Here is an 11,747-nt window from a genome sequence, read left to right on the forward strand (position 1 = left end):
CACTGTGAGCAATCCTGGCAGTTTTGGAGTTCTTTCTCCCACTCGCAGATACTATAGTTTGTCCAAAAAAGCAAACTGCTACCCCTAGCTTCTTTGAATAAATAACTCCTTCTTGAGTTTCAGATATCAGCTTAAAGGTCACTTGCTCCAGAAAGCTATCCCTGACTCTTACACAAGATTAGATGCTCCAACGTTTAAGTCTCATGGCATGTTATATTTACCCTATGATAGCACTTTTCGCAGCATCCTGCAATTGCTAACTAAACTTTGAAGTCCAGTAAGGCACGGACTATAATCTATCTTGCGCATCGGTCTATTCCCAGTACCCAGCCTGGTGCCTGGAACAATGTAGGCATGCAGTAAATACAGCTGAATGATTCAACGAACTAATGAGTGCATCATATTTGACCAATGATATGGCAACTGAGTCATGTCTCACATACTCTGCCACAGTTTTATCCACTGCCACCAACAAATAGCTAAGATGAAGCAGTACTATTCCTTCTGTGGGACCAGTATCTTATGGAGGTAAAACTGGGGCTCACAGCGGCACCCCAATACAAACTCCAGGAGGCACTTCCTATGGGATCAAAGATGGATTCAATACTACAGAGTCAATATAATGTCATCAAGAGCCTGAGAGCTATTCTGGCCATGAGCCACAGACTTGAATTTCTTACAAGTCACTCAACTTCTCACAGGCTCAGCTTTCTCATGAAGAGGACAGTAGGCACTTTAGCAGCAGGTACTGTCTTTAAATAAAGAAGAAATGACAATAAAAATCTCCCTACACCATGATGGTAAGTTGGAAGAAGGAGGCAGCATTTGCAGTGAAGCCTCGCTGTGGTTAGGAAAGGGTTAAACCCATGTCTGGGTTCTTTTCCCCGTAAATCAGCCTTGACTGCTGCTCGGTCTGAATGGAAGCCCCACCAGGTTGGCCTGTCAGGAAGGAAGCCCATGCGTCCAGACTTTTGTTGTTCTAAGGATTTTTTTTTTAATTTTACTGCTCAGGAAGGAAGCGGAAGCCTAGGCCCTAACTGCAGTCCTGCTGATTCCTCAGCCGAGCATGCACCACTGCCCTTACCGCTCCAGCTACCTCTCAGGCTCCGCTCCTTTTCTAGAATTCCTTCTGAACCATGATTTTGGCATTTGGACCTAAATCCCAGACTTTCCCCTCTTTTAAGAACCAAAAATTAAGAACATTCAGCATTTCCCTTCCTACCTAGCACACACCTTTGTGACCATATGTGGGAAAGGCTGAGGACAGACAGGGAGCAGAATTGGGTGCTCCCATGACCTTCAGAGGTATGTGCTCCATGACCTTCAGAGACACTTTACTTCGAAAGGCGAGCTGAACCCTTCCTTTAAATGGAGCCATGAAGGAGTTGATAGAGACTGAGGTATCAGATGACTGGCCTCCAACAGCTATTTCTGCTACAAATATGTGTGGGCATGAGGCTCTTCAAACATGAGCTACTCTATTTAAATAACAGACTCAAATCTGAAGTCCTCAGGCACAGGGTCAGTCTTCCCCACTCCCATCCTTCTACTCCCCACCTCTCCCACTGACATGCAGAGTCATTCTCTGGTATTCCCAAGTCCCATGGGGCTTTTTTTCTACAAAGAGAAAAACACAGAGTTTATTTGTGCCTTCAGGGTAATGGACAGCCCTCTTTTACTCCTAGGAGAATGCACACAGACACTATGCCCCGCCCAATCCTGCCCTCCCCTTCCCCCTGCTAATCCCTCCCCAGGCAGCAACCCCATCTCAGTCCTGCTGCTGTATTTCTCTTCTGACCTACAAGGCCCCTTCAAGCCCTGTCCTAAGCCTCCCCCAAGCAGAAACAATCCATCATGCTGTGGGACTGTGACACACACAGATGGGGGAAGGTTCACAGATCTGTCTCACATAGGCAAGAGGGTAAAAGTGTCTGTATAACTTAAAATCTAAGGACACACGAGAAACCCAGGGATTGTGAATTCAAATACTAGTCAAATACTATTACAGCAAATCTCATTACGTGTAGTCCGAATCTCTATCACACACAAATTCTAATAACCCATTGATTTCAAACAATATCCAGTAATATAAAATTTCAGAATAAGAAAATACCGTGAGATTTGGCTTTTTCAACCCAGGCCACTGCCTAGATATCCAACCCTAGTCAAGTCCTCTCCCAACTCCCAGACTCAGTTTCTCTAACTTGACTACTACCTTGCTTCTAAATAAAACAAGGGAGAAAGAGGTCAGGAGGACACCAGGGCTAATCCTGGTGGATGGATAATAATGAAGGGAGGAGAAGTGGCTGGCCATCACAGAAACGGGCTTTCCAGCCTTTCTCCCTCCCTCTTTCCACATCGTCATAAGGCATGAGCATGTGAAAGGACCCTACATACATTGCTAGTTGTTAATGACCTTGTGTTTGGCTACATCAGTGCTTCTAACAAGGAAGGTTATACCACCAGATTGTCCTTGAAATAATAATAGTAACTAAGTATCGAACACTTAGTATGTGTGAGAAACTGTTCTAAGCATTATCTGTGTATTTAATCTCATTAGTCCTTCCCAACAACCCTTTAAGTGTGTGTAATTCCCATTTTGCAGGTGAGAATACTGAGGCCCAGAGAGATTAGGTAACCTGCCCGGTATCAGAAAGCAAGTAAGCTAACAGGTCAGGACTTCACTCCAGAGGCCAAACTCATAATGACTATGTTATATTGCCTCCCCACCTTTGATCTGAAACACCTTCAAGTTGAGGCTCAATGGGGCAAATACAGCTTTTATTCCTCTAACAGGTATTTATTATGCTAGGCCACTCTGACTTGCTTTAAATCAAACCCCCAGAAGCAAGGTCAAATGAGAGCAATATAGGATTAGCTGGCACCTAAATGGGAATCATATACCTGAAAATAAAGCGAAGGCCTCTCCAGGGCTGGCCCTTGCCGCTTCCCTACAGCTTTCTGTCTCTGCAGCACTAAGATGGATGTAAAGCCATAAGTCTAGTCTGCAAATGAATTTCGGTGAAAAAAGACGACTCTTGCCTGGTAAGTCACACTCAAACTTACTGGGCTTGATTTCTCATAAGACTGTACAAAAGGTTCCTTCTTCACTCACATAGCTCCAGATTTTCCTAAAGCTTCAGATCTGTTAACAGAATGTACTGGACACAGCACCATGTCTCCCCACCAAAAGCACAACTTTCATTTCTTCTAGGTAGTCTTCAAACAGAACGCATTCCACAGAGAAAACTAACAGCCACATATCCGAATTGCTAGATGGTTACATGTGTCTACAAAACATTATTGACTGTTTCCAACTTCGGCCAGGACCCAGGTAGAAACTTTTTTCTAAAATACACACCAAAAGCTGATCTGTAAGTGTGAACTCCACGATAGGGGATGTAATGCTGTGGGAAAACATTTGGAGAGGGGATAGACTCCAATCTTAGGTTTCTAAGGGTTAGGAGAAATAAGTAGATTTAAATTTTTGTTAAGTTATAAACAATTTTGTATTAACAGTACCCCAAGTAATAAAATAAGTCTATATTTGAGAAAGGTTATTTCGCAAACTCTTGGAAAACTCCCTCCCTACCTTTGTAATCATGACACCTCAAGGCATAAATAAGTTCTTCCTTTATTTCCTCAAACCTCTATGCCTTTGGGATAGCATAGTCCTACACATACTGTTCTGTGCAATGCTGAAGAGTGGTAAGATAATGAAAACTTAAAAGTAAAAACTAGATTATAATCACCACCATTAAGATATTCAATATGCAATGAACACTAAACCCCTTTATATGATTGGTACCTGGCAAAAAATAGTAATTTTTTTAAACACTAAAACTAAAGTAGTGTGATTAAGATAATAGAAAGGTCCAATCCATTGGGTAAGGCTGGAAGATGATAAATTCCTTCTGTTTACTTAGCATCTACCAGGTGTTCTGATTCATACCACAGCCTATGATTTCTCCAGGCCCAACATGTAGTCCCAATCCAGGATCTTTTCCTGGAAAAGGTGTAAGAAAGTTCTTTTGCAGAAGATTCTCCTTGCTGCAAAGAAAGAGATACTTACAAATTCCTACCGTGTAGCACACATGTGAAGTTACAAAGGATAGCAACACATTCTGTTCAACCATACATGCCACAATTTAAATGATACTTTAAAAACATTTTTAAAGGCATTTTAGCTGATATATAGCAATAAATTATCCTTCAGTCTGCAGTTCATCTCTCTTTAAGACGGGATAAAACGGTGCTGGGAAATGCTGTTAAACTCTTAGCAGCAAATATGCAAGTCCAAACAATATTGCTATTTTGGTGTTTAAAAATACTGTGGATTTTACAATGAAACGTACCATCACTCCAAATCTCAAGTATTTATAAAGAGCACGTCCCAACGTGTGCTTTGATATTTATTAACCAGATGGATGTGGTTAATAAGTGGTTAAGAGTTAAAAATAAGAAAAACTATTATAAAAATATAACTCTATTAAATATGTTGTCACTCCAAATCCCAATTATTTACAAAGAATACATTTCAATGTGTGCTAACATTTATTAACCAGATGGATATAGTTAATAAGGGTTAAAAATAAGAAAACCAATATAAAAGTATAATTCTATTTTCCAGTTTCCTCTTCCCTGCCTAATGAGGAAAGGGGGTGGGGAGGGACAGCAACTTTTGTTATTTGGATACAATGTGTGTTTTTTTTTGTTTTCAAACAAAAAAGGGCCACCAAATAATCAACCTGGGGCCGCTGACCGGAAGGCAGCCCCGGAAAACTTCCCGTGGGAAGAGTTCCAGAAATTGCCCGGACTTTAACGAGTCCCGCTGTGCTGGCCGCGAGCCTCAGACCGTCAGAGGCCACCGCGACTCGCCTTGCCCGAACGCCAGCAATCCCGCCGAAGCACGGAGCCCTGGACTTAGGAAACATTCCCCGGAACATTTTTACAGATTTGAAAAGCAGGAAGGGAAAAACATTTCGAGCCGAAAGGAGAAATCTCAGAGTCCTGGGGGCACGGAGGGGCCAGCGAGGTCCCCAGGCGCTGTACACACGTCCAACCTCCCTCCTCCACGCGCCCTGCTCCCCCACCCTCTTCCCATCCCTCCTCCCCCAGGCAGAACCCTCCCCACGCAGTGGTCATCCCCACGCCCGCGCTGTGTCCCCTTCACGCCCCGTGCACCCACTAGCGCCTCCTGCGCGCTCCCATGCACCCAGACGTCGCGTGGGCGCCCCCCCCATCCCTCACCCCGGTCCCCACTCTCTTCAGCTCAGACGGCGTAGAGGAAACAGATCGGGGACTGGGTTCTTAGTGCGACTTGGGGGCGCGGGGACGTGGAGGCCGAGGCGGGGCAGGGCGGGGGGCGCGACGGGCTCTCGTGTGTGCAGCCGCGGGCTGGGCGCTCCCGGCTCTCCAGGCGGCGCGCGGAGTCCTCCCGCGGCCTCCAAGTGCGGCAGAGCGACGGCGAGATCGCCAACATTTCTGAAACCACTTGCAAGCCGCCTCGGTGGCGGAGGCTGTGGGGTCCCTTGCAAGTGAGCGAACGGGGCCCACTCCGTGGCCTGGTCTCTCCGGAGCCCGTTCTCTAGCCTCTCCGCGCCCCCTCCCCCAGACGATCAATTACCAGCCACCCTTCTGCCGGGAGCGGCGAGGGGCTGGCGGGCGGCCGCGAGGAAACGGCAGTCCGGATCACTTCTGCATGACAATTGATGGGAGGGAGGGCGCGGGGCGAGGAGGGAGGACGGCTGCGGTGTCCGTTTTCTCACCATGGTGATTAGGCATTCCGGCGGTAGGAGGAGGCAGCCGCCGCACAGAGCGGCGCGGCGTGGAGCGAGGGCAGGGGAAGAGCGGGAGCACAGCTAGAGTGAGCCCAGCCGCCGGGCGAGCGGCGCGCCGAGCCAAGCCAAGCCAGGCCAGATGGCTCTGCAGCCATCAGGGACCGCTCCCGTCCAGCCCGGCTCCACTTTAGCTGTGCAAACATTTCTTTATCCCAACAAGACAATTAAACCCAGCAGCATGAAAAAGAGTCTCCATGACTGTGTGGGGAGTGAACAACCAGAAACAACCACACACATCACAGGAGTTCTTGCCCCCGGGGAGTGGGGGAGAACCCGGGAGCCGCTGAGGGAGAGTCAGGCTAGGTCTGGGCAGTCAGGACAGAGGGAAGCATCTGACCCAGCTCTTCTGGCGATTTGCTGGCCCTTTCCCAGTGGTCATCTGTCCTAGCTGCAACCCAGAGGTGCAGCCTGGCCACCTGGCATCCCCCAAACATTCTCCCTAGCAAGAGCAACTCTCCTAAAAGCCCGGAGTAGAGTCCCTGCCCACCCCACTCCCAGAGCCCTTGGAAACTATCCCCCTCAACCCAGCCCTCCCCATTCCAGGCTGCCTTTGGCCTAGATGGGCTCAGCTGATTTGACTGTTAGAACACAGGGTCTTCAATGATACATGCCTTTATAAAGACACAGAGTACAAAATACCGTCTCCTACTCAGGGCTTTTGGGACCCAAGAATGGCTGCCCAAGTACATCAAAGATGAGAGCAAAGCAGAACATCCAGGAGCTGCTGTGACCCATCAGGTTTCCTGCCTCCCTGACACTGCCCGACCACAGTGAAGGTCAAGGAAAGAGGGCAAAGTCAAGCCACTTATGGTCAGTGCCCAGTGTCCATCCCTGGGGTAAAGCCAGAAGGCAGGGCCAGTCACCGCTCCACGTGGGCAGTTCTGGGCCCTCTCGGCCCTGTGGTGAGCATGTATACTTCGCCAACTCCAATCTGGGCTGAGTGGATAGGCTGGCAGGCTGGCCAAAGGCTGTGTCACACAGGCAGGAATCTGGGCACAGGGGCAGCCTGAAGAGAACCATCAGGAAATGCACATGACAGGAGCCAGAATACTAAGCGGGTAATAAATGTACAGATTCTAACACAAGACAGCAGACAATACTTATCTTCCCTTTTGTTGTAAAGTTTCCTTAATGAGGAAATGTTTATTTTAAAGGCCCTGGGAAACATCGCTGTAGACACTTCATACGTAAGGCACACGTGAACTATTTGTAATTGGTCCATAAATTTTAGCATTATTTCCCTGGACAACGAGCCTTGGGGACTGGTTCCGGGAGTGACAATAAACAGGAGTTACCTCAGTCCCCTTCCTGGGGAATTATGCATCCTCCATGAATGGCTTCTCACAAAACACTTCTCCCATTTTCCAGGACAAGTCAGTCAGTCCTGTAGAGTGAAGGCTGCTTGTTTTTCCATAGAACCCAACACCTCCCTCAGGAATCACCTGTGAAGCCAGGTGGATGGACAGGCAAGCAAACCAGAATCACCTACCAGGAAAGATGATGTTTGACCCAAATAGCTCTATTTCTGTCTACAAAAATGCGTGTTTAATCACAAAAGAAATCCTGCCTACCACTACCCAGATTTAAGAAAGAACATGTGTGCATTACAACATGTCTGCAGGCCTCTCTTTCCAGGGGGCTCGCAAGTGGACTATCTGCATATTGATGCCGTGTGTGAGCAGGGGGTGGCTGCAACAGTAAAAACTGTCAGTGTTTCCATTATACAAATGATTTCTTAATGACCTAAAACTCCGTCATAGAAACTTCTGCTCTAAGTAAAGGACACACATCCCCATTCTCACCCCCCGCCCCTACCCACCAACAAAACTCTAAAGCTAAATGCTTACTTCGGAGTTTGACTGCTGCATTTAATTAAAATGTTTAAAAAATATTGTATGAAAAGATATTTACATGAAGAGAACTGAAAAATGAGTCAACCAAATCAGCAATTAACTCTAAATTTTAAGAATAAATATATATACATATATATACATATATGTGTGTATATATTAACCATATATGGTTAATTTGGGCAATCTGGCAAAAGCACTGCGTCCTATCACTCTGCTCGTCTGAACACTTTTTATCCTCTGTCTTTTCATATCCCCAACCCCCGTCACTGCCCCTATCTGCCCCTGAAGGGTTCTCTCCCTTTGGAAGCAGTCTTGTATACTGTCACTCGATTATCTGAGAAATATTACTTATTTCAAAACGGTTCTGTAGGGAGGACCTGAAAGGCATCTAGTGGGAATAATCAGGCCTTCTAACGGCCCTTAAATATGTATTTACATAAAGCAGACCATAAATATTCCGACACATGTCGGCATATGACAGGAGCCAAGAAAGCTGCTGCAGACTTTGTCTTAGTGCCTCTTCAACCCTTTCTTACAGAAAAATACTTCTCCTGCCTTCCAAAAATTCGCAATCAAAAGCATAAATGCTATCCAGTGTGACCCAGTGAGGGATGTGCTAACCACCTAAGGTAAGGAAGGGAGGAAAGAGCACAAATCCAGGGTGACCACAGGGTAGCACAGCCTCCTTTTCACTTTGCACCTCTGTTTCTTATTAAAGATTAGTCACAAATGCAACTCTGGATAATAACGTGGGTGTACAAACACCCTTCCCTCACAGACACTCCTATAGGTTTTATGCTTGTGTACAAGAAAAAGAGGAGAACACAAGGTACTCTATAAGGGAAGAATATTTTAAATGAATAAAAGAAGAAGAGGACTCCAGTTTCTATAACACTACATTGGAAATAAAGAAGTTTCCCCACCCTTCTGATCAGAATCTCATTAATTTCAAGGTCAGAATTCCATTTCACTTTGGGAGACAGACTCATTTAATTTTTCTCCACCCAGGCGTATTCCTGTGTGAGGGATCCATCTCCATGGGGGATGCCACCACCACACAATGCAAACCAGGCAAACAGAAGAGTTATGGCTTTGACACTCAGAGAGGAATGGATATCCACGTCTATGAGTTCTGACTTGACTAACAAGCTTCCTCCTGCTCTGGAGTCTGATACAGGTTTGGGCTAAAAAGATAGAAAAATGGAGACAAGCTGGATCTGTTAGGTAAGAAGAGAGGGTCTCAATCTCCAGATGTTACTTTGTGGCATATTAGTTATGAGAGGATTTAATTTTCAACTTGTATTTGGAGAAAAAAAGGGGTAGAATCTGTCATACCCTAACACAAGGCAGTTTTAGCTGGTGGTCACATTACAACTAACCTTGATCACTTGCACATCACCGGACAAGCGAAAACTAAACTAAAATAAAATAAAATTGACCAACACAATGTCGATACCTGTTCAGCAGGTATATCCAAGAAGCAGGATCACAAGACACACAAATCAACAGAAAGTGAAAAGGTGAAAGAGAGCCAAAGCCAAAGTGAGAGGACAACACTAGCAGTGGTGCTGTCAGCCAGCAGCCTTCTCCCTTAAGTGGGGAGGTCTCCGGCTTACAGACGCTGACATAAAAGACACACTTGCAACATATTTCAAAACCAAAGAGCGATGGATTTACAAGGCAGGTTGATTTTATGATGACTTTTATTGAAAAGGTACGCTGGGTTTAGGCAGATGCCTTTTAGCGCAGGAAAGTTAACACAGTGCCTAATTCAAGGAGACAGCCTGAGGAAGCAGTGGCGACAGGGGAGAGAGCTGCAATGTCTCTATTACTCTCCTCGGCATCATAAAGAGGAGGGAAAAAATGGTATTCGTGTTGGTGGTTATAGAGAGGACGGGAGCATGAAAAAATAGAGAAAAGGGGAAGGCAAACCTCAGATGTAGTTTTCTTAAGAAAATAAAACGAAGCAAATCTGAGAACAAAGGGTTGGGTGGAAAAAACACCCTCAGTTCATAAATTCTCACCAGGCTTGAAGAAAACTGCTCTGTCTACCCACAGCCCAAAAGCTTCAAAACACAATTATTTTCTGATTATATTAGAGCAAAAGATTGCAGGGTTCAGCACTCCTAGTCTACAAGTTCCAAATAAAGGTTTAGTTCCAGCTATGAGTAAGTGTAGCCAGAGCCCAACAAGGCACTTGGAGAACATGAGAAAAAGCTGTTTCATAAGCAGAAATTAATAATAGTTGTGAACATCAAATATGGAGCAGTCCCACAGGTCAACCGTGTCTAGTCCTAAAAGTGAGCCCCAGGATAAGCATCCAGCAAACCTGTGAAATCTCAAGAGAAGTCGACTTTCTAGCCTTGCGATCTTGCAAGGAAAACACAGCTGTTTGAAATGCTTTATGGTGATTGACGACACCTTTGTCCTTCTCTGAAAAATAGCCTGATGTGGACAACGGCTGACAGTTGTGAAAATAGAATCACGTGGAGTCTGCTGGATGTGATACAATGGAAAAGCTAAAAAATAACACTAAGATCAGACAAACATAATGAGGACAGCAAAGAGAGGAGGGGTGGACATGTTTCTTTAGGCCCCCCAAATTCCCTAGGAGCCGACACTTCTTAATGAAATGACATTCACTCCACTACATCAGTGGTACCCCTCTTCACTCCAGTCCTCAGAGAATAAGCCCACCATGACCCGGAGAGAAACGCTGTGCTGGGGCCAACTTGCCTCTGGCTACTTTCAGAAAAACATTTCAAGAACTATCAGTGCTCACTGATGAGAGACAAGCAAAGGTTAGCACTCCACAGCTAGCGAAAGGGAAGTAGTTGGCCCTTCCCGTTACTAGGAGCATGCAAAACGCTACTGACCTGTTGAACATCACAGTGAGGCAGGGCTTACTGGGGGTAAGGGAGGGCTTGAACCAAAGTACTTACATCTGTCATTCCGATCCTCCGGGCTAGATGATGCTTCCCGATCAGAAATGAGGCCAGATACAGCAAAAATCTTCTTCCCAGTGTCATCAACCTTTAGTGAACCGGGGGAGCTAGATGGCAGCTGTGTCCCAAAGTCATATTCCTTGCCATCTGCATCTGAGAAGCGTAAGTGGGGAGATTCTGTGTCATGGCAGTTCTTAAGTCGCTTGGCCGGCGTAAAGGCTGACTGATAGCTCTCCCGGTCCTCGGTGGAGGCAAAGGGCCGGAAAGCCCCCACACCACTATGATTCAGCATACTGATTGGGGTGCAATCTAGATTTGGGGGAGCAAATTGAGGGTGGAGGTGTAGTAGAGAAGGGGGGAAATCACGATTGGCAAAAGTGCCTGGCACCCCACCTTGCCGATGGTACATAGAGGCAAAGGTATAGGAACCGTTGGTGAAAGGAATATGCACGTCCTTGTCAACTGAGACAGGTACACCAAAGGGTCGTGGCTGCTGACAAGGGATGGAAGCATCACGGCTGGCCTCGGCCGTGGATGCCAGAACCATCAGTGCTGGGGATGCCAGAGGGTTGGGAAGGTAGGATGAGTTCTCCATCTTGAAGGCTGCCCGGTGTAAGTCCATCGGAGTCTCTTTCTGTGGCCGGCGTTACACAAGAAGCAGTCTTCCCTGGGAGGGAGGCCAAGCGGCACCTTGGGTCAGGGCAGGGAATATTACTGGGGAATCATTCCCTTCTAAGACCTGTAGAAATAGCAAAGAGAAAAAAAGAAGGGGGAGGAAAGTCAGGGGGAGGAAAAAAAGGGAAACCCCCAAGTGATGGAAACACCATCCTTCTGGCTTACAGATGCTCGGGCAAGAGACACCACAGGCTTTAGGAGCCAGTGGGCAGCAGCATCAGACCATTTTCATTCAGGAAAATCAATAGACAACTTACTGTGATGTACGCGTAGCTGACTTTGGTCCCTACACGTTCCGGGTGAAATGCGCCTGAGCCCAGCAAAGAAAAAAATATCGTAAAACCTCCAAATACGATATTCCCTGAACAAATGAGCTTTGGAAGGCCAAGCCATCCAGTAGATTAAGTGGGGGTGGGGTGGGGGTCTATGTTTTA

General features: G+C 46.4%; 1 protein-coding gene across 2 annotated transcripts in view; it reads right to left on the reverse strand.

Annotated features, from left to right (window-relative positions):
• RNF220 (ring finger protein 220) overlaps positions 1 to 11,345 on the reverse strand; it is a 247,497-nt gene extending 236,152 nt beyond the window's left edge. For both annotated transcript variants that reach the window (XM_033226697.1, XM_033226696.1), the window contains exon 1: positions 10,636 to 11,345. In XM_033226697.1, the coding sequence (XP_033082588.1) occupies positions 10,636 to 11,260 (625 nt within the window). In that variant the 5' untranslated portion in view covers positions 11,261 to 11,345. The remainder of the gene's footprint in view (positions 1 to 10,635) is intronic.
• Positions 11,346 to 11,747: the final 402 nt, after the last annotated feature.

Source organism: Trachypithecus francoisi, unplaced genomic scaffold (assembly GCF_009764315.1).
Source record: "Trachypithecus francoisi isolate TF-2019V2 unplaced genomic scaffold, Tfra_2.0 Lachesis_group12, whole genome shotgun sequence".
In the NCBI taxonomy this organism is placed as follows: domain Eukaryota; kingdom Metazoa; phylum Chordata; class Mammalia; order Primates; family Cercopithecidae; genus Trachypithecus; species Trachypithecus francoisi.